Source organism: Terrapene carolina, unplaced genomic scaffold (assembly GCF_002925995.2).
Source record: "Terrapene carolina triunguis isolate 2854851 unplaced genomic scaffold, T_m_triunguis-2.0 Scaffold66, whole genome shotgun sequence".
Taxonomy (NCBI): domain Eukaryota; kingdom Metazoa; phylum Chordata; order Testudines; family Emydidae; genus Terrapene; species Terrapene triunguis.
The window spans coordinates 42,117,939-42,141,795 of NW_020664417.1; the positions used below are offsets into that span (position 1 = coordinate 42,117,939).

Sequence of the window (23,857 nt, forward strand, 5' to 3'; positions counted from 1 at the left end):
ATGACTTCTCATGTCTTGCTCACAATACACCTGTTAATGCATCCCAGAATCATGTTTGCTTTTTTTGCAACAGCATCACACTGTTGACTCATGTTTAGCTTGTGGTCCGCTATAACCCCTAGATCCCTTTCTGTCGTACTCCTTCCTAGACAGTCTCTTCCCATTCTGTATGTGTGAAACTGATTGTTCCTTCCTAAGTGGAGCACTTTGCATTTGTCTTTGTTAAACTTCATCCTGTTTAACTCAGACCATTTCTCCAATTTGTCCAGATCATTTTGAATTATGACCCTGTCCTCCAAAGCAGTTGCAATCCCTCCCAGTTTGGTATCATCCGCAGACTTAACAAGCGTACTTTCTATGCCAATATCCAAGTCGTTAATGCAGATATTGAACAGAGCCGGTCCCAAAACAGACCCCTGCGGAACCCCACTTGTTATGCCTTTCCAGAAGGATTGGGAACCATTAGTAACAACTCTCTGAGCACGGTTATCCAGCCAGTTATTCACCCACCTTATAGTAGCCCCATCTAAATTGTATTTGCCTAGTTATCGATAAGAATATCATGTGAGACCGTATCAAATGCCTTACTAAAGTCTAAGTATACCACATCCACCGCTTCTCCCTTATCCACAAGACTCGTTATCCTATCAAAGAAAGCTATCAGATTGGTTTGACACGATTTGTTCTTTACAAATCCATGCTGGCTATTCCCTATCACCTTACCACCTTCCAAGTGTTTGCAGATGATTTCCTTAATTACTTGCTCCATTATCTTCCCTGGCACAGAAGTTAAACTAACTGGTCTGTAGTTTCCTGGGTTGTTTTTGTTTCCCTTTTTATAGATGGGCACTATATTTGCCCTTTTCCAGTCTTCTGGAATCTCTCCCGTCTCCCATGATTTTCCAAAGATAATAGCTAGAGTCTTAGATACCTCCTCTATTAGCTCCTTGAGTATTCCAGGATGCATTTCATCAGGCCCTGGTGACTTGCAAGCATCTAACTTTTCTAAGTGATTTTTAACTTGTTCTTTTTTTATTTTATCTGCTAAACCTACCCCCTTCCCATTAGCATTCACTATGTTAGGCATTCCTTCACACTTCTTGCTTATTCTTCTGGTCTTTATTTCTGCCTACTCCTTTCATGCCTCTTGGTCATACCTGCCCTCAACCAGTCACTATATACCATCTCTGTGTCCTCCTGCATCCCTTGATCATTTCCCATTTAATCATCATCTGTTTTCTTCCTCCTCCCCCCATCTTCCTATATTAACCTCAAAAATGAATAAGTAGTGGGTAAACAATCATTTAAATCACTGCCATTATGGAAGAAGCCTTTTGATTATTTTAAATTGGTTTGGGAACTTCAGATGTCAGTTGCTGTGGAAGTTTGGTCAGGCTGTGTGTGTAACTTGGTTGAGTAACCTTATAATTTTGTACTGTAACCCTCATTCTTCCACATCCTTTTTCCAATTACTGTGTGTTAAGATCACTGAAGTATCTTACCTTTAATCAGATTGCAAGTTTCCTGGGGCAGGGTTCATGTCTTCCTATGTGCTGTACAGTGCCTAGCACAATAGGGCCTCAACTGAACACTGAGGATTGGCAATATTGATCTTATCATAACTTTCATCTTCCCAAGAGTGAGTCAGAAGCTTTCCTTTATATAGTGTCCAGCAGGCAGGCAATAATGCTTGGTCATTTGACCTGTTGCCTGTGTAGAGACTTAAACTTCCAGCAACTCTCATCTTAAAAGCCCATAATGGATGCCCTGGGATGTGTGGATGCACCCCAGTACAATAAACCAGTGGTCTCCAAAGTGGGCTGCGTGCACCCCAGGGGGTGCACAAGATGATCCATTGGGGGGGGGGGCGGCAGGAGGCGCGCCGCTGGAGCAAAAGGGCGGCGCAGCAGGAGGAGCGCCTACGGAGGGGGGAAAAAGAAAAGGGCAGCCAGAGGAGCGCCGCCCTAAGATTGGCTGGAATGCCCCCCCTTACAGTGTGCCGCCCCAGGCACATGCTTCCTACGCTGGTGCCTGGATCCGGCCCTGCGAGATATCCTGAGGGAAGAGTGGGAGTTCCACAACACGGAGGGGTTGACAGTGGCGCCCTCACTCGTTCATTCGCTTTCAGCATATTGCAACGTATTGCAGTTTACATGTGCCCGGTTAAGTGGATTTACGGATTATATTATCTAGTTTTAACTAAACTAACCCTCACAAAATGGACAAATGGCTTAAAAAGATTCCTGCAAAGAAACCGCGGATTGAAGATAATACTAATAATGCGAGCAGAAGCGAACAACAAGAAATTGGCAGAGCTGACAGTTCTCCTACTCCTAGTATGAACTCTTGAAGAAACAAGTATTAGAACAAATTACGCAGTGTGGGAGGTTTGCCATACAGTTGGATGAAAGTACAGATGTTTCTAGCATGTCTCAGCTTATGGTATTTGCTAGATTCTGTTTCAATAATGAAATACAAGAACTACTACTTTTTTGTGAGCCCCTAAAGGAAAGATGCACCGGAGAAGATATATTCTCAACAGTAAATGACTTCTTTAATAAAAACAATGTTTTATGGAAAACTGTGTAAGTGTAACCACTGATGGGGTGGCTGCTTTGACTGGAATAAAGAAAGGATTCTGGGGTAAGGTTACAGAGAGAGCACCACACATGAAATTCATTCACTGCATCATTCATAGGCAAGCTATTGCAGCAAAGAAGTTAGAGCCAGAAGTGCACAAAGTGCTACAGGATGTCATCGATGTGGTTAATTTTATAAAAACAAGACCTTTAAATAGTAGAATCTTTACAATACACCTCTACCTCGATATAACGCTGTCCTCGGGAGCCAAAAAATCTTACCGCGTTATAGGTGAAACCGCATTATATTGAACTTGCTTTGATCCACCGGAGTGCGCAGCGCCCCCCCCCCCGGAGCACTGCTTTACCGCGTTATATCTGAATGCGTGTTATATCGGGTCACGTTATATCGAGGTAGAGGTGTACTTTGTAATGAGATGGAGAGTGACCATGAAAATCTTTTGTACCACACAGAGGTTCACTGGTTATCTTGTGGCAAAGTGCTTAAAAGAGTTGTTGAACTTAAAGATGTTACACATTTTTCTTTTACAAAAAGACAAGTGTTCCAAATTTGCTGACCTTTTCTGTGATGACAAGTAGCTGTCAGTAGTATTCTACCTAGCAGATATTTTCAAAAAAATAAACACACTTAATCTGTCCCTTCAAGGTAAAGGTGATGGTTTAACAATGAGTGAGAAAGTAACTGCTTTTCGAAAGAAACTCATGCTATGGAGAGAGCATTTTGAAAATGGATGTTTAGAAATGTTTCCATCGTTATGTGACTTTGTTGCTGAAAACGATGTAAGTGTGTCACCTATAAAAACTCTCATATCTGCACACTTAAAAAACTTGGAAACAGAATTTTCTAACCGGTTTAAAAATCTTCCAAATGAAGAGTTTCAGTGGGTTTTGAACCCGTTTATTAAAAATATAAAAATGCAAGACCTTCCGATTAGTTTGCAAGAACAACTGATTGACATCAGGGAAGATGGAAATTTACTAGCTGAATTTCAACAAAAACCTTTGCATAATTGGTGGATGGGATTGAAAAATGAGTATCATGATTTAGTAAGCGCAGCCAACTATGCACTTCTTCCATTTGGATCTACGTATCTTCGTGAGGCAACTTTTTCAGCTGTGACAGCCATTAAAACCAAGGTGCGAAATAAACTGAACTTAGAACCAGACCTTCGAATCGCTGTATCACAAAGTGTTAAACCAAGATTTTCAGAAATAATGAAGCATATTCAATCACATTGCCCTCACTAAAAAGTATTACTATTAATAATAATATTATTTTAGTGAGAGCAAAAAGGTTTTTTGTACCGTTAATAAATAATTTTTAAAAAAAAAAAATATTGTTTTTCATCTTTATCTCATCCTTTTTTAATTTCTATTTTTTGTTTTATAATGTACATAATATATTAGTACAGTAGTACATGTATATAATTTATACATAAATATACATATATTGGGGTTGCATGCTCAAAGATTTTTTACTGATAGGGGTGCGTGATCAAAAAAGTTTGGAGACCACTGCAATAAAATATTAGTATAACTCTTACTTTGGGTCAGATTCAGCCACCCATATTCACCTTGAGTATAGTCTTACTCATATAGTCCTATTGAATTCAATAGGTCTGCTCAGAGTGAGTCTCTTCTCAGCAGGAGTAAGGGTGGCAGAATTTCATCTCCTGAATATTGCATTCAATTTTGATTTCCTCAGCCTGAAAAGAAAGCAGGTGAAATAGAAAAGATCTCAAAAAGGTCATTAAAAGAAGGGCCATATTTGTGTAGTTCTGTTGGTGGGACGCATATGTGCTAGGGGTGCTGCTGCACCCCTTGGCTTCAAGTGGTCTCCATTATATACAGGGTTTACTGTTTGATTCAATGGCTCACAGCACCCCCACTGTACAAATTGTTCCAGCACCCCTGGTGAGATGTATACAGTTTGAGCCCAAATCAAAGCTTCAGTCAGCTTTGGACTATGCCCTGTATGAGAAGATTAAAAAGAATGGCATTATTTAGTCTGGCAAGGTATGCAGTAGTAGGAGATATGAAAGAAGTATGATGGTGTTTTGATGATTGTGTCCTTTCATCATGTTATAGATCAGAAAATGGAATGCAAGATTTTAAAATGACTAAAGTGAAATATTTTTATACCATGTATTGTCCACATGTATAATTCATTTGCCTCAGGAAATTAAGGCAAGTGGTTTAGAAAGCTGCAAGAAATGGTTAGACATATCTCTGAACAAGAATACCATTTGCTATTCTAATTATGTAAAAATGTTACAAGAGGTGTTGACCCTAGTACTTCAGGCCATAGCTCACCACATGTAAAGATTGAGAGAGAATTTTTCACACTGTGATTTAGCACTATGGGAGTTTTAAACATTCATCCAAAACACCAGGTGCGAACTGCAGGTGAAGGTAGGAGACTAGACTAGATAAACCAATGATCTGCCCTGGCATAGCAACTCATACTGTATGTTCTTGTAAAACGAATATTTTCAGATAATCATTCAGTTTGGGATTCCTATAAATTAGCCATATATGGCTCAATCCTGTCTCCTTGGTGCAGCCAAAACTGATCCTGGATCCAAGAATTCAGGATTGGGTCCTTGGTAGGTATTTGATGGTAACCCCAAATTGAATGGGTATCTTTAGATAAGACTAAAAAGAATATAGCAATGTTGCCATACCAGCACAGAAATTGGTGTACATTTCTCCTTTATTATTAAAAACAAGAAGTCATTAGCTTGGTAAGATGATTCAAAAGATTACAGGAGGCTGTAATATCCAGTGGTTCAAACACCAAATCAAGATTTAAGTTATCATAGCAAATTGAAATATGGACATACGTCAGCCAGTACATTGTCCATGTCCTTCAGTATATGCAGAACATTTCAAGGTATGCTATTATACACACAATAGCAGGTGCAGACTGAGAGATTATAGCAGGGTGTTAGTAAAAAGACTGATGAAAACCCAAAAAACTCTGCATGTATGCCAGGAGATATGGTGTCCCCAGGAAATTAAAAACTGTACTCAATTATATACATGGCATGTGCTTGCTCTGTATTCATGAGCCAGAGATGCTAGGTTCTTATATGAAATCTTTGATCTGTAAAAATACTGTGGAGAAGGTTATTTAAATGAGCAGCAGTATCCGACTTAGCCATTTTAATGTCATTTTGAGGCTAGATGATTTAGTAGCTGAATGTCTTTTTGTAAATATTGTACTAAGAAAATTCTTGTTTCTGTTCCATTAATTGGGACAAAGCTATTTGGTAGACCATAAATATTGACATATGGGAAAAGTATTACTTGAAGGTGAAGGCAAATGTTTCTGTAATATGTTCTAAAACTGGTTTAATTCTATTAGGTTTAAAACTTTAATCTGATTTGTCAAGAAAACTGTTCATGTGTCAAATTAGAGTCACTCTGTTCCCCTGAGCTTTTGTATTGTCTTTATTATTTCATGTGTGCTTAATATAAGGCATAGTAGAAGGAGAATAGTCAGTGCATTCAGGTAACTGGGATGCAGCTCATGCAACACAAAATAAAAGGAAAATGAAAATATCTTAGAGTTTGATGACCAAGGGGTCACTTAAAGTTGCTGGAAAACTTGCTAACACAATAACCACTAAAGATAATTTTATGGTGAGAGAGCTGAGCAGATACAGTAACTGACAACCTCAACCTCTGCACTTTATCAGTGGTTTTTGCTGAGAAAAAAATACTCAGTCTTCTTGAGAGAAAAAAATATAGTTTATTTCTGAAGATGTTGATAGTATGACAGGGTGAAAATGTCATGCAATAATGAGAAAGTGCTGTAGTAGAAAGAACTTCTAAAAAATGAAGTGCAGCAAGAACCCTGACAAGAAGCCTTACAAAGCCAACAGCAAGTTTTCCTTTCCTTGACCTGTCTTTGTTGACAGATAACCTAGACTTCAATATGCAGTGCCCTTCTGAATTCAGAAAAAATGCATGTTTTGTAGTTCAAGTGCTATCTACAGTTTTCTCGATTAATGTTTTGTCTCATAGTTGGAATAGTGCAGAAAGATTTTTACTGCTGGCTAGATTAGGCATATTTACCAGACTTTAGTCTCTCTTTTGACTCCTCTCTGGCTATGTGTACACTACAGACTATGGCAGCATAATTTATGTCACTGAGGGGTATGAATGAACAGCCCCCCGAGCAACATAAATTAAACCTACATAAGCGCTCATGTGCACGGCGCTATGTCGGCGGGAGAGCTTCTCCTAAAGACACAGCTTCTGCCACTCGTGGAGGCTTTATTATGCCGATAGCAGAGCTCTCTCCTGTCAGCATAGAGCATCTTCATCAGACGCGTATTGGTACAGCTGCACCGCTGCAGCGCTGAATGTATAGACATGGCTTCTCTTTCTGACAACTTTCCTTCTGTTCTTCCATTCTATAGATTTACCTCATGTAAGTGGGGGAATGGTCCCGCAATTGTGGGGAACTTGCCTGGCTTATATGCTACTTCGGTGGAATTGGCTAGCAAAAGGATTTGAGTCCTTGCTCCCACTACCTTTACCCAGAAGCCTACCTGACCTCGAGGACTACCCTTCCTCCCCCCCATGTGGCAGAGTCCTGGTAACCCCAACAAGGCTGGGCCCAGGATTCCTGGGGGATTTGACCTCCAGTTTTATCGAGGTCACTTAGGACAGGGGTTAGAGTGTCCCCACTCCGGATACCCTCTTCGCACTGGATGCTTTCCTGTCTCACTGATCACTACATACAGTTCAAAGCAAATGCACAATTTATTAAACAGCAACTAATAATAAAATTAGAAAAAAATGGGAAAGGCTAAAGGGAACAACAAGTAACTATGCTTTGGGGGGATGTGGACACCACAAATGGCAGTCTCTGGAACTCAAAGAAACTTCACAGTCAGTTTCTCACACATCGCAGGCCGCCTTCCCAGGCCCTTGCTGCACTGCAGTGATACTGCAGATCAGACACTTGGTCTGGTAGTAGCTATACATCCTCAGGTTCTAGGCTTCTTCCTAGCATTGGTCCTCCTGTTGGGGATATAATCCCCCTCCAAGTCTGGCCTGCAAGACCTCTTGTCTGCTGGCGTCTCCCTGTGCTGGGCTCCCTGTCCAGGGTCCCCCCCTCCCCTTCCCAGCTGCACACTGCACTGGGCTGTCCCCACCCCACTCTGCCTCAGCACTGCTGCTGTTCTGTCTCCAGCTCAGCTCTGCTCTGCTCTCTGGGCTGCTGCTCTGGTCCTGGCTGTTTCGGCTCTCCTCTCTGGGCTGTTTCTTTGGCCCCCTCTGGTTCTGGCTGCTGTTCTGCTCTGCTCTGGCTCAGGCAGCTCCAGCTTATATGGAGGACATTGGCTCATTGGCCTGCCTGTCCTGTCAGTCAGGCTAACCAGCAGCATTGGCCCCTCCCCATTGACTCTGGGGACTGTCAGTCTCAGTATCTTGATTTCTCATAGGCCCTTCCCCTTTCCTTTGGTCCTGGGATAGGGCCAACTAAAAACCTGCACTAAGTTTCAGTAAGGGGCCAACAGTCCTTTACACTTACATAAGCCAATGATTAAATAATTTTTAAAAGCCTGATCCTGCAAGATGCTGAGCTCTTCCTGTAAGGGGCTGAAGGCAATCAACTCGAATTGACTTCACTGGGGCCATTAAAGATAGCATGTGTTTTACCTTTAAATTCAAAATGTGCAGGATCAGGCTATTGGAGCACTCAGCATTTCACAGGAGCTAAATGTCTTATGCAAAACATGACTATGGTGTCCACGGTATCTTCCTAGTTCATGATGACAGTATAATTGCCATGAAAGTATTCCAATAACTTGGTGCTATTAACCAGCTTGTATTTTCTAGCCTTCTCATTCTTAGCCTGGAGAGGCAGTAGATAACCCAGAAAACTGCCTTTTGAAGTTGTATTGAATTCATTGATTCTGTGTGAAACAGATCAGTAGTTCCTAACACTATAGTGTAGATTAAATCTTTGAGGATTTTCAGCTTTGTATAGTCATGGAAAGCATTACACACAGGGCTTTGTTTTTATTTTGCAAAAATACTGCAGAAGCTTGAAGATTCTTAAAAAAAAAAATCATATTGATCTTATCTTTGATGGTTAGTACTGTATATCGATTTTCTCATGGCACAATTTAGAGATTCCAAGAATAAAAAAGATCTTTAGATATCCTGAAGTATATGGCTAAAAAAGAGATGTTTCCATATGAAGTCTACATGCTGATATGGAATATCCTAAAATAACTGTTTATTGATAACTTAAAGCAGCTCTATTATGTTTTTTAAAAAATCATGTTAATAATTTTATGGTGTGAGATCTGAGCAGATATAGTAACTGACAACCTCTGCAGTTTATCAATGGTTTTTCCTGAGGAGAGGGAAAAAATACAGCTTATTTGTGAAGATGTTCATAATATGACAGCGTGAAAATGTCTAAAATGTTTAGACAACTATTTTTAAATAAAAGGAACAGGGTCATTTAATATTCAGCAGTCTGGGGAGAAAAGTATTTAATCACAAAATGTAGGTCGGTGTGTTTCATATAAAAGGATTTAAAACATAACCTGCACTTAAGGTTGCCAATTTTGGTTGGACGTATTCCTGGAGATTTAATCACATGACATAATCTTTAATGAAAGATTAATCTTTAATTCCTGGACTACATGTGCCTGCACATATCGGTATCCCTAGATTCAGTGAACAGTATCATTGTACCTATATCAACTGGTATTTGTGCTAGGAAAAACAAACATTTTGACATGAAAAAAGAGGTGTAAAGTATATTTGAAATTTGCCCTAAATGTAAAAGGGAATTTGCTTAAATGAAAAAAAATTTAGCTCTGTATTTAGTATATATGTATTCCATGTAATTTTGCACTTTATCTTGAAATTCCTAAATTGAGATTCACGTAGGTCAAGAAATGTGAGAGCCTTGTAGAGAACTTCAAACTAGATAGGATGATAAAACACCTTTCATTTAAAAAATTTGAATTACAGTTCAGTAGTAAATCAAATACTTGCTTAGAATCATTTTAAGAGAGACAATTAATTAGTTTGTTTGAAATGAAATATGTTTAAAAATGTAATAGGTGAACTGATCTAAAGCAACCTTGGTTTTGTAGAACAGAGAGTGAAAATACAGTTTGATATTGCTTTGTGATATTCACTGTACATTGTCATTTTAATCCTTTGTCACAAAGGGAATGGCTGCTACCATCACTCTTTGTAAAATAATTTTGTGGTACTTTAAATATTCTGAACTGAGAAGGGCTCCAAGGAGAGAGAGAGCTCATAGTCTTCCTCCTGAAGACAAAGGAAATAACCTTAACACACAACACATTATATAAGAAACAGCAGCTCCTCAGCTTATAGGGCATTGTCAGATATTTGACTCCTCAGACCTAGGTTTTGTTTATATATAGTATTTATACACATTTTTAAATAGTTGGCAAAAACTAACATGAATGATTTTTATGTAAAATGACAATGGAAATGTTTAATATTTTTAAACAATCTCTTTCTGTGTTAGAAAACCAAATGCCTGAGCTTTGTGTATGAGAACTTGTAAGTGAAACTGAGTACTCAGTGTAAACTGAATGAAACTGGAAATATAGTAAGGAAACATCAGTAACTATAAGAAATATATTAGATTTTAAAAATATATTTTTTATCTTTACAGTGTCCCTTCAAGATATGAGGACTAGAAAAATGATTTCTGATTTATATTTGCAATGTGAATTTAAATTTGCAGTATTACAACTTTTATCCAGGAGTAGGCACACTGAAATGCACAACCAGAGAGAACTTCTTCCCAATGCCTGTGTTGTGCTTATGTTTCAGTAGCCTGTCATGAAATACTAGGTTTGGGTTCTCACTAAAGGACAATTTTCTAAACACATAAACAGCAACAAAAAACATTGAAATTAAACTTTTACATTTCAGAAACAGACACTGAAACAGAAGATCCACGTGGGTAGGAAAAAGTCAGGCTCCCCTTAAAAGCATGTACTGGTGTATCTTTTTCAAAAGAAGAAAAAACAAATAGCAGATATTTTCCTTGTGCTGAAACCCAGAAATATTTTATTTCAGGGTTTCTAGTTGAATTTGGCAATGCAGTTTGAGCTTACGTTTTTGGTGCACTCACTTGCACACAGCAGATTAGATGTATACTGTAACTTCTGTTATTGTTAATGGGTTTCTTGGCTAATCTATCAGGCATGCTGCTGAAAAATTAAACTATTGTGTGTCTTATGAACAACATAGAACTGTGTTTCAGATACTGCTGAACTGTATTTTTTTTATAAATAGGAACTTTGTTTCTGTGTCAGAAAGACGTGGAGAACTCTCCGGAATTAGATGACCACTGATGTATTATTATAATATATATATTTTTATCTTCTTAAAGGTGGACATAAATTAAATGTAGAGAAGAGTTTCAAGTAAGCTGGGCTGATGTGCATACAGAAGGAATGAAGTATGGATGTGAAAGAACGTAGGCCTTATTGCTCCCTGACAAAGAGCAGAAGAGACAAAGAACGACGTTACACAAATTCTTCAGCAGAAAATGAGGAGTGCAGAGTGCCTACACAGAAGTCATACAGTTCAAGTGAAACCCTGAAAGCTTTTGATCATGATTCCTCCAGGTTGTTGTATGGAAACCGGGTAAAGGACTTAGTCCACAGGGAAGCAGATGAGTATACCAGGCAAGGTAGGTAAAGTGTTCTAATACTAACAATATGCACAGTTTGGTTAGTGTGTCAGTGAGGCATTTCGTCTCTGGGTGGGGTATGTTGTCATGATAGTTTTATTAATAATAATAATAATAATAATATATGTAGTACATTTAATTTATAGTTCATTATTATCCCTGCTTTAAAGATAGTGAAAAAGAGACCGAACAAATTAAGTAAACTACCTAAAGTCAAGTAGCAAGTCAGTGACAAAGTTGCGAACAGAACTCCGGTGTCCTGAATCCTTGCCCAATGTTAAGATTATTAGACTACAGCTCTACTTCATCCGATTGTCACCTTGCTCAGTGTTATGTCCATATAATGTGCTTAAAACTATGCATAGATACAAGGTGATAAATAATAAATAAAACCTCTGTCCCAAGGGACTAAACAACATCAGTATGTTTTGTGCAGAAGTATAATAATGCAATGATGTCTTTCTCCTATAGGTCACCAAGGCAGTAAAAACTATGTTGTACTGTTTACAGCTTTTGGGTGGCCAGGGTGAAATTGGTTCATAGTTAAGGTCTATTTCTAGTGGACGGGTATCCAGAACAGAAAAACTACTAGCACTAACTTACACCATTGTTGGCTTTTCAACAAGGTCAAAGTCTGAAAAGACATGAGGATTAAACCTAAGGATGGTCTTCTCCAGTTTGATTAGATGTGAATTAGTTGAGCAGCATATGGAAGCTTCCACTGTCACTCTCCATAAACCCTGGATACAGAATTTTAGTCTCCTGGACTGTCATTCCTGCACTTTTAATTAGTGGTCCATTAATTTAATTAAGAAACAAAATGATGAAAGGTATACAGTGCTGAAATCCCATTACCTGAAAAGAAAAGATCTGGAGCTGACACGAACTCTGTGTAAAAAGTCCAGTCCTTGTATGTTTGTCTTTTTGTGTGAGGGAGAAATGGCTTTCATGGGTAGAAAAGGAAGTTTTCTCCACAGTGAAGTATTCTCTGGTTTTACTTTTCTGAAATTTATCAAAATCATGACTTTTTTAAAAAATCTGGCTGAGAGATTTTTCTTTTTGTCCTCCTCTATGCCAAGTGGAAGCCAGTGGCTATGGTAGGACTCCTAAAGTGATCATGGTTACCACCAGAATCATAGGAAAAAGGTGAATGGGACCTTAGAATTAAAGCTTGCAGGAAAAAAAAATTCTGCCAAAATTTCCAAAGGGGGGGGGGGAAATCTGTTCCTTAAAATTTTCACCTAAATTTATCGTTTAACGAAAAACAAAAAACTGATTTTTCTTATTCAAGTGGTTTTTCATGTCTGTTCAATGCTAAGTGTGCACGCACCGCATGCACAATTGCTGGAGATTTTCCCCTCAATGGTATCTATAGGGCCCTAGCACCCTCTGGAGCCGTGTGTATGCATGCGCTGGTATAAGGGGCGCCGCCAGCCCTGCGCCCACTCAGTTCCTTCTTACTGCTTGTGATGATTGCTGGAATGATTCTTCTTGCTGTGGCAAGGCTTTCTTTTCCAGTGGTTGGACTTCCTTTCTCATATTCTGTATAGTTATCATAGTTGATGTATATAGTTCTTCGTTAGAGTTAGTGAATATAGTAGTGTTAGTGGTTGTCCCTGTTGTCGAGGGACTTTTTGCCCGCGGGGCTAGATATGCCCCGGTTCCCAGGCTTGAAGCCATGTGCCTCTTGCAGCAAGCTGATGCCAGTTAGTGAACCTGCACACTAGCTGTCTAAAGTGTCTGGGGAAGTCTCATGTCAAAGAGAAGGGCCAGTTCTGCAGGAACTTCAAACCCTGTACCAGAAAGGACAGGAACGTTTGTCTGAAAGCCATTCTTATGGAGACGGGCCTCAGACCAGCCTCGGAACTGAATCTATCTGAATCGTGCAGAGTACTTTGGCATCTGTGTGGAGCACTTCCCCGGCACCGTGTTCTTCCCAGCACCATTCTCCATACTTGGTGCAGAGGAAGAAACGTAAGAAACAGTGCACTTAGAGCATTCTTTGGTGCTGAAGAGAGACAAGCAGGGAGGGACTGGCATAGTGAGATCTGCGTCAGGCCATTCGTCCTCCCCCAAGCCACTGATGGCTCCACAGACTCCACCTAGAGCACCAACTCTGGTACAGGACGCACCATCGACTCCCAGGAGCAGCCGTGGGCCCAGACGGTTGCTGGTCCCCTCAACACCAGAGGCCTTTCAGGCAGCGAAGGATCTGCTGTCACTCCTGATCCTGTCGACCTCTCAAGGACTCCTGCTGGCTAGGGTGACTAGGGTCAGAAGGGAACAAGGTTTGGCAAGCTCTGTTCTGGTACCGACCACCGCAGCACCATTCAGAGGCAAGCCCTCCATGGTACCCATGCATCAGTCACCATCCCAACACTCTCAGCATTGCCCGGTGGCGGAAGCGGATCCTGCACTGTCTTGGTTTCCAAGGGGAAGAACCCTCTTTGGAGTCGGAAGGGGAATTCTTCACTCCATCCAAGACCTACCAGTACCCAGCCTCCGGACTTCGGTACTGGCCCTCCCGCTGGCACCTGGTCACTGGGCCACTGGCTGATGCAGTGGCAGTACTGGAACCCCTGCGGGTTTCCCCCAGTATGGGGGTTCCCTTCCCACCGCTCATACTCTGTGGTGTCAGAAAGGTGGGCCACCACCTCTTCCCGCCCAGCACTGGACCCTAACTCCAGCCCCGATCCCGGCGCTGACATTCAGGAAGTGGTTGTGATGGATGTAGTGGAAGCAAAAGAAGAGGGGGGAGCCCCTCCTTCGCCACAGGCCTCCTTCTCATTGTCCCCGGATGAGACAGTTGCAGGCCCTAGAATCTTGCTTTCTCAAGAGGACTTCAGGGCCCACCAGGTCCTCCTGAAAAGTGGCAAACTTCGGTCTGAAAGTGAAAGAATTTAAGGAGTCGGCGCACAGCCTGCCGCTTCCAGAGTAGCCTTATCCATAAATGAAGCAATGTTCGGGCCTGTTAAGACACTGTGGCAGGCCCCTTCTTCTCTGCCCCACATCTCCGAGAGGGCAGAGAAGAAATACTATGCCCCATCAAGCGGGTTTGACTACCTTTACTTTCACCCTCCACTGGGATCCCTGATAGTGTTGGTGGCAAATGAGTGAGACAGACAGGGCAGTAGAGTGCTACCCCCAAAAATTAAGACGCTCAGAGACTAGACCTAATTGGACAAAAAGTTGTATTCAGCAGGCAGTCTCCAACTATGTATCTCCAACCAACAGGCTCTACTGGGGAGGTAAGATTTTAATCTGTGGAACTCGCTGTCCAAATTTAAAGACGTCCTCCCACAGGAATTGAGGCCAGAATTTGCGGCCATCTTAGAGGAGGGCAAGACTGTGGCTAAGATCTCCCTGCAGCCAGCTCTGGATGCGGCCAACTCAGCAGCCAGGACTATGGCACATCTCTATCTTCCGTGGTCACAAAAGATTGCTCAGGTTCATAGTGGGGCAACACCACTACCATTTCGCCACTCTTCCTGTCAGTCCATGAAGACCTGTGGGGCTGCCGATAAAGTATATGGTGGTAGTGGCAGCCTTCCTCCAGAATTGAGGTGTGTAAGTGTACTTGTACCTCAATGACTGGCTGATCAAAGGTCAGTCGCAGGCTCAGGGGCAGCGCAACATCAGTCCAGTACCTTCCAAGCGCTGAGTCTGGTCCCAGTTCAGAGAACAGAGTTCATCAGGGCAGTGATTGATTAGACTCAGGCCAAAGCCTCCCTACCGGAAGCCTGTTTCCAATCTATGTTGGACCTGATTTCCAAGGTCAGAATCCACCCACTAAAGACCGTTCAGGTTTGCCTCAAGCTGTTGGATCACATGGAGGCTACACCTCAGATCCCTTCAAATGTGCCTGGCATTGGTCTACTCCCTGAGAAGACACCACCTGGACTCAATACTCACAATTCCGTCTCCAGTCCTTGCTTCGCTGACCTGGTGGAGAGACCCAGGATCTGTAATGTACCCTTTGCTGCCCTTCATCCATCAGTAATCTTAGTCTCAGGCATGTTAGACCGAGGGTGGGGAGCCCATCTCGGCAGTTTCACGACCCAGATTTCTGGTCCTAGGAAGAACTCTCCCTGCATATAAAGGTCAGGGAACTCAGGGCTTGCCAGATGTTCCTTTCCCACATCTTGTGGGTGTAGGTCTTAATGGACAGGTCTTGATGGACCACACAATGGTGCAGGTCTTGACGGACAACATAGCAGCAATGTTTTACATTCACAAGCACGGGGAGGCTCTATCTTCAGCCCTGTGCTAGGAGGCCCTCCAGTTGTGGGACTTCTGCGTGAAACATGCTATTCATCTCAAGGCGTCACATCCCCCAGGAGTCTGAAACGTGCTGGCAGATCACCTCAACAGATCCTTTTCCTCTCACCACGAGTGGCCTCTGCATCTGGAAGTTGTCAGTGTTATCTTCCAGAAATGGGGGCCTCCCCATGTGGACCCGTTCACCACCAGACAGAACAGGAAATGCCATCAGTTCTGTTTGCTGCACGGGCACAGCATGAGCTCCCTCTCTGATGCCTTCCTGCTCTCCTGGGCATACAGCCTACTATATGACTTACCACTGATCCCCTTGGTTCACCAGGTCCTCCTAAAAATTAAATGGGACAAGATAAAGTTTATCCTGATAGCTCCAGCGTGGTCACACCAGTATTGGTTCAGGATGCTTCTGGACCTCTCAGTGACAGCGCCACTCGTGCTTCCACCCCGTCTGGACTTGATTTCATAAGAACATAAGAATGGCCATACTGAGTCAGACCAAAGGTCCATCTAGCTCAGTATCCTGTTTTCAGACAGTGGCCAATGCCAGGTGCTGCAGAGGGAATGAACAGGTAATCATAAGTGATACATTCCCTGTTGCCCATTCCCAGCTTCTGGCAAAAAGAGGCTAGGGACACCATCCCTCCCCAACCTCCATGAACTTATATAGTTCTTTTTTTGAAACCTGTTATTGTCTTGGCCTTCATAACATCCTCTGTGAAGGAGTTCCACAGGTTGACTGTGCATTGTGTGAAGAAATACTTCCTTTTGTTTATTTTAAACCTACTGCCTATTAATTTCATTTGGTGACCCCTAGTTCTTATGTTATGAGAAGAAATAAATAACACTTCCTTATTTACTTTCTCCACACCAGTCATGATTTTATAGACCTGTATCATATCCCCCCTTAGCTGTCTCTTTACCAAGCTGAAAATTCCCAGTCTTATTAATCTCTACTCACATGGAAGCTGTTCCATACCCCTAATCATTTTTGTTGCCCTTTTCTGAACCTTTTCCAATTCCAATATATATTTTTTGAGATGGGGTGACCACATGTGCACACAGAATTCAAGATATGGGCATACCATGTGTGACCTGGGGTGCCAGGGTAGCCCTCACTGGAAATGCCAAGGGCAGGATAGGCTGCAAAAGGGAGAGCAGGCACTCCCAAAACTTGTGATTAACACTGAAGTTAAACTCTTCAGCCAGTCACAAACGGTGCTTTTGATCCCCCACACTGGTTATCAATTATCAAAAAAAGGAAATCACACAGCCCCCTTCATTGCATTCCAGTTCTTTGGCTTCCAGTCAGCACCTAGGTGCAGTAAGGTGAGGAGTTATTTAAAAATTCTTTTCACTCTACAGAATGTTCTTCTGAACCCGAAAGGGTCAGCCACATTGCCAGGTCAATATTGGATCTTACCCAAAATACAATGTTGCCAGCCAATCCTTTAGCATCTAAAACTAAAGGTTTATTATAAAGAAAAAAGAACAAAAAGAGAGTTGTTAAATGGTAAAGCAATCATACATACAGAGAGAATCAAAGTCCATATATCAGGTTCTTAGCAGTATTGTTGAATTTGGTGGCTTAAAAGTCCCTCTGAAACACATTCATAGCTTGGGTGGGTCATTCAGTCTTTTGTTCAGAGCTTCAGTTTGTAGAAAAGTCACTCCAGAGGTAAAAAGCAGGATTGAAGACAAATTGGAAAAGATAAAGCTGCCTTTTATAGTCTTTTGCCATGTGGCTTGTACTTCCTTTGTTCCAAACACAAGCTGCCCAGTACATGGCATGGAAAGCCCTTAAAGTTCTGTCCATAGGCATGCCCCTACAGGCTTGCTGACTCATAAGGTATAGTCCTTGGCTCTTTTAAATGGGTTCATTGTACAGCAGATGTTCCTTGTTTGGGCCATCAAACAGGCCTACTGCTGATTCCAATCTGTCTGGGGGTGTCACCCAGAAACACAGCACAAGTTTGGAAATACAGACATGCCATACATATCTATAACTCATAATACAAAGGTGATACAAACATATAAACAAGATTATCATACTTGGCAAATTATAACATTTTTGCAGATATCTCACACAGCATATCTGGTCAGATTTCTTGACATTTAATAATATTGGTGTCAACAATATCATAAAGTGTCCTGCGTATTCAATACAGTGTCACACCATGGATTTATATAGAGGCAATATGATATTTTCTGTCTTCACCTGAACCTCACCTCCCTGCACCTGATGGCATGGTTGCTGCATGGCTGACCCCTGAAGAGCAGGCCTGCTCGGGACAGGTTCAACAAGTCTTGCTAGGTAGTAGAAAGTTTTCCACCAGGGCTACCTATTTGGCCAAGTGGAATCCATTCACTTGTTGGGCATCCGAACAGGATCTCTCTCCATCCCAATCTTCTCTGCAGTCTATCTTGGACTATCTGCTCTACCTAAACATCAAGGTCTGGCTCTCTCATCTATTAAGCTTCACTTAGCAGCCATCTCAGCCTTCCAACCTCCAGTGTATGGCAGATCAGTGTTCTCCCATGAGATGATGGTCAGGTTTCTTAAGGGGATGGAAAGACTCCTCAGGTTCACGAATCGATCTACCCCTTCTTCCCCCCATGGGGCTCACGGGGCCTCACTTCGAGCCATTAGCATTGTGCCCCTTACAGCTTCTCTCTTGGAAGGTCCCCTTCCCAGTAGTGATCATCTCGGACAGAAGGGTCTCTGAGAGAAAAGCCCTCACGTCGGAACCCCTTTGCACGGTGTTCTTCAAGGACACAGTCTAGCTGTGCCCCCATCCAGCCTATCTACCAAAGGTGGTCTTGCTTTTCCACAACAGCCAGGACATTTTCTTCCTGTCTCCTTTCCAAAACCTCACAAGATCTCTAAGGAATGTCAGTTTCATACATTGGAGTTAGGCGGGCTCTCGCCTTCTATGTTGAGAAAACTAAGCCCTTCCGCAAGTCAGTGCAACTTTTTGTAGCAGTAGCAGAAAGGATGAGAGCTACCTGTGTCATCCGAAAGAATCTTGTCCGGGATAACCGCCTGTTTCTGAACTTGCTACAAGCAGGCGAAGGTTTCGCCTCCGGCCATCATGACCACTCATTCCACAAGAGCCCAGGTTTCATCAGCAGCATTCCTCGCACAGGTACCAATCCAAGACATCTACAGAGCCGCAACATGGTCGTTGGTTCATACCTTCACGTCACACTACACCATCACCCAACAGGCCTGTGATGATGCCAGTGTAACTTGAGCGCCCTCGTGGCCAAGATGGAGTCTGCTCTGCAGGCAGCTCTAGCCAAGAGAAGGCGCACGCAGGAATGCAGCAGGAAATATCCCTTCTACCCCAGGGGCACCTGTTCCAAACCTCCCAGAGTGAACACACACACACCGGAAAAGTACAATGGATATAAGAAAGGGAGATATTTATTTACAGAGGGATGAGGGGAGAAAAATAACAAGGGGAAATATAGGGGGAGTGGTAAAACAGGGTTGCATCCAAACCAAGGCCCCACGGGCCCAGTGGTAGCACAGTCTGAAAGGGCAGACACTGAGCAATGTGTCCGCACACAGAGTTCAGGAGTCCTGAGCAAAGTCCAGTGGTGAGTCTTGGGTGCTCCTGGTCATCTTCGGTGCCAGTAAACATTCCCCAACAAACCCCTTTGGTGCCCTCTTCTGCCGCTCTCTGCAAAGCCACACAGAGTGACCACCTCCCCACTTAACTAGATAGCCTCCCTCCTTATTCCCAATTCAGAGTAACAAGCCCCAGTACTCACAGCCCCATGCAGGTCTGGGCAGCAGTGATACTGGGTCCAGCTCCGGCCTGTCCTTCTCGGGCGATTCTTCCCCTGCACAGTGCTCCGCTGGCTCCTGTCCTGGGGTGTCCCTAATCGGCCGCCCTGTCCTTCTCAGGCTTCAGGTAGATGCCCTGCTGCTTTACTTTGCGAGGGCCTGCTTGCTGCAGCCCTTCTCTCTCCAGCTCCAGACCCACCCCTTGGAGTTTTCCTCCTTTCTCTCACTGCTCCACCTCCCCCTTAGGAAAAAGCTTTAAAGGGGCCATGCTCTCTAAACCCTAAAGGGGTTACACCAGTTTCGGGAGAGCAGTGTTGCAGTCAGCATGTGCATGAACTCTGAGCGCACCTCTGGGGATACTGTTTGTGAGTTCCCTAGCATGAATGGTCAGGAGCAAGCATTCAAAGAAGAAAAAATGGTTACTCACCTTTTGTAACCGTTGTTCTTTGAGATGTGTTGCTCATGTCCATTCCATGGCCCTCGCTCCTTCCCCTCTGTCAGAATTACTGGCAAGAAGGAACTGAAAGGGTGTGGGGGCCAGCGGTGCTCTTTACACCAGGGCATATGTGCCTGACTCAGAGGGCATTGGAGCCAGCCCTCTGGATACCACTGAGGGGAAAAATCTCCAGCAACTGTGCACATGGCACTCACACACACCTAGCATGGAATAGACATTAGGTTACAAAAGCTTTTTTTTTTGAGAATCTAAAAATGCTTTAGTGGAAAAACTGGAAAATTATAAATGAAATAAAAATTTTCTGCAATTTATTTTTAAAAAGCACTATTTTTTCTCGAGACGGTTTTGGAATACAATTTTCTACCAGCTCTACTTATGTCAAAGTACATATAACAGGTAATTATCAATCCCATAGTCTGACTCCCTCCTGTTGCTTTTTTTACAGGAGGATAAACAGATGAAGTAGCTACATTAGTGCATTCGTTATTTTCTGTAAAGTGTTCAAACCTCAAGTCATTGTGAGTTTAGTTGGTTTTTTTGTTTTTTTTTTATGACCATAATTTTCAGCCCATCACTTTATTTGGGCTGAGTTAAGAGGAGTGACCCTTTCTTTGAAGTGTACTTTAGACACTCTCCTGATGATAATAAGTAGAAATTGAAAGCCCAGGGTGGTGCATCTGTGTGTTTAAAAAAAAAAAAAAAGTGCTAACTGACTTGGAAGTTAAAAAAACAGGATAGTGCCAGACTGCAAATCACAGTGATGATTGAACCAAGTGATATTCTAAACAAAATGAGCTCTCCACCATGCTTGTAGCTATTTCCATCATTTCACACTGACTCAACAGACATTCTAGGCTTCAGTGTGATGTTTGGGGTTATTGGATGTGTGGGTATCTGGGTGGCTGTGTTGCTTTGAGTGTGGGTTGTGTTGGGCTGGGACAGTTTTGTGGATTTGTGCAGGTGGTGGATGAGGAGTGTGTGCTTCAGTGAGGGACTGGTGTGTGTGTGTGTGTGTGTGTGTGTGTGTGTGTAGTTGATTTGTGTGTACGAGGGTTGTGTTGGGACGTTTTTGTTGATTTGCGTGCATGGGAGCCGAGCCAAGTAATCCACCATTCTACCTCATATAACAATGAAAATGTGTTGCACGCAAATTAGCTGTAGAGTTAGGGTGGTGATTTGTTGAGCTATCTCTGATATCAGAATAGCTTAGGACAGTTGGCATGGCATAGACACATGCCTTACTATAGCTGTACACCTCACAGGTGTAATTTGTAAACTGAAAATGACTGAGAACTTAAAATCTGGAGATAACAGACTGTGAAACCCAATGATGATTCATCCTGGTGATATTCTGAACTAAAAGAGCCTTCAGCCGGGCTTGTAGTTGTTTCCATTGCTCCACACTGACTCAACAGACCTAATAGACTTCAGATCTAATAAACTCCTGGAACCTTATTATATAGATATTATAAAAAAAAATTCTGGCCTTAACTAAATGTGCACATGGATTGTTGTCTGAACAGAGAATTATCTTTTTTAAAAATAAATAAAATAGCAGTGAAATATCCAAGTTGTGCATTTATATAACTTGGCTCGATATACTCATGTTGCAGCTTATGTTGTGTTTTTCTTCATCTCCTTCACAACAGTGCTACAGTATTGCAGCTAACATTTATACACAAATATAGGGTATGTTTGGCAATTGTAGGACTGGAATGTGGTGGTTTTTAGTAATGACATTCGGGCCTGTTTGGCTTTCTGTTTGGTCTTTTAAGTCTTTTTTGTATGGCTTGTTGGCTTCCTCTAATGCAGGGGTTCTCAGACTTTTTAACTGATGACCCCTTTCACACAGCAAGCCTCTGAGTGCAACCTCCCCATACATTAAAACACATTTTTAAAATATATTTAACACCATTATAAATGCTGGCGGTGAAGCGGGGTTTGGGGTGGAGCCTGACAGCTCACGACGCCCCATGTAATTACCTCGTGACCCCCTGAGGGGTCCTACCCCCAGTTTGAGAACCCCTGATCTAATGCTTGCTGTATTAGCAGCTCTGGGGACTACCTGTAGGTTTGATGGGGTCAAGTTACTGATGGCTTGTTTTGCATTCTTAGATAGTTTCCCTTTGAGTCATCCTTGACCTAATAGAATTTGCTTCTCCTCGTCTTGCAGAGCGACTTTGTGTGTTTAAAAAAAAAAAAGTATCCCAGGTCATTCCAAAGCTTTATAAATATAAAAAAGATATTTTTCCAATATATATTTTTGTTTTCTCTTTAAAAATACATATTGTGTACAGAGCTACATACCAATGGTCCTAATTTAAACCTCAAGTTTGCTAAGTGAATGGGGAGTAAAATCTACAAAAACAATTAAAATAAAGTAAAAGCGGAGGTCTACTACACCCTCTCCCTACCCTGCCCCAACATATCCCCTCCACCTCATGCCAGGGCTGGGGAAATGGATGTCTGTCAGCTGTACACCAGCAGAGAATTCCCCTGCATAAGGAGTTTCTCCTAAGTGTATATTTTAGGGACAAGGAAATTGTGACAGGGTGCTGGGCAAAGCGTTGCCCAGCTCCCATTTCGAGGAATAAATTAGAGCTGGCTGGAGGTAACCTGGCCCTAATTGGGGAAGCAGAGACATCTGCCACCTAATTAGCCTGGGGCTGTATAAAACCCTCAGAGGAAGGAAGCTGGGCAGGAGATGGGGAAGCAGAAAGGAAGGGAAAAGGCAGGGAGCAGAAGTAGGGAGGTAGCTCGTCCCTCCTGCCTGCAGATGGTGAAGGGCCAACTGTATATGATGAAGTGGTGGTGGGAACAAGTCTGTGAATAAACTGCACCAGTGGCTACTAACCCCAGGGTATCAGAGTGACTTTGTGAACCTAGCAGAGGCAGGAGCCAAGGGGGCCCTGCCACACTCTGCTACAGGAATATAAAAATAATTGAAAGATCAAATACAGATTTTTAGGGAGGTGTGATTTAGGCAACTGCTTTTTGTGTATTTTGCTCAGTTTAGTAACTAAAGGAAGATAGAGATTCTTGTTCAAGTGTATTTTGATGCCAAAGTACAAGGTTTTGGTTTTCAATTGTTAAATGAGTTAGATCATTTTTCATTTACTGTGTTTATAATTTGTAATAGCTTCATTGTGGAGAAATAATTGACAATTAACTGAAGACAAATTTAATAATCTTTTTTTAAAAAGTCTGATATTTTCCTCAAAGAACAGCCCCTAGCATCCAGTTGATGTAAACAACGAGTCCAAGCCTAATTGTACTGAGGTCAATGGGGACATTTTTTATTATTATTTTATGTAGTCAGTTTTACATTGCATTTTTCAATAAATAGCTAATCTTTGTCAACCTAATTTTTGATACTGGATGACATAATTTTCAGGCAAATGTTCACCATCAAAAAGGAAAATATGTATTTTGGTACCCTGTAGTTTTTTGGAGAGGGAGAGGATGTTTATTTGCTAGTGATAATTTTAGCAAAAGGTGGAGGATATTTAAAGATGCGAATAACAAAAATTCTGCTACTGCTAAGTCCCTGGTTATGCACACAAGTAGTCCAGTTGAACTCAGTGGGACTGTTCACGTGCTTAAAGTTAAGCCCATGGTTTAATACCTTCCTCAATCAGGGACTAAAGCAGAATGTGCAGAACTCAAACTTGAAGTTCTTACACAAAGAGAAATAATTCTTAAAGTTTGTCTGGTAGATAATAAAGAGCAGTCATTCAATGAAAGCCAAATGCACTCCCCTAATAATAGAAAATTTCCAATTGATGTTAGTGAGAGCAGGATTATGCCCTAATACTTGTATAAAAATAACTTACTAAACTATATCTGAGCAAAGAATTAAAACAAAGCAGCCATCTTTAAATATCTGAAAACATTCCAAAACAGATTGGAAAAAAGAATCGAATACAGTTTTTAGCACAAAGGGTGCAAGTGTTATTTTTAATCAAGACGTTATTTTTTAAAAATCCTATTTGTTTGTTTATATAAGTTTACTTCAT

At 42.0% G+C, this 23,857-nt stretch overlaps 1 protein-coding gene across 3 annotated transcripts in view; it reads left to right on the forward strand.

The window, feature by feature from the left end:
- The window catches only part of TENM3 (teneurin transmembrane protein 3), a 665,511-nt gene that overhangs the window by 144,827 nt on the left and 496,827 nt on the right, over positions 1-23,857 (forward strand). For all 3 annotated transcript variants that reach the window (XM_024194541.2, XM_024194516.2, XM_024194527.2), the window contains exon 2: positions 11,014-11,316. In XM_024194541.2, coding sequence (XP_024050309.1) covers positions 11,085-11,316 — 232 coding nt within the window. In that variant the 5' untranslated portion in view covers positions 11,014-11,084. The remainder of the gene's footprint in view (positions 1-11,013; positions 11,317-23,857) is intronic.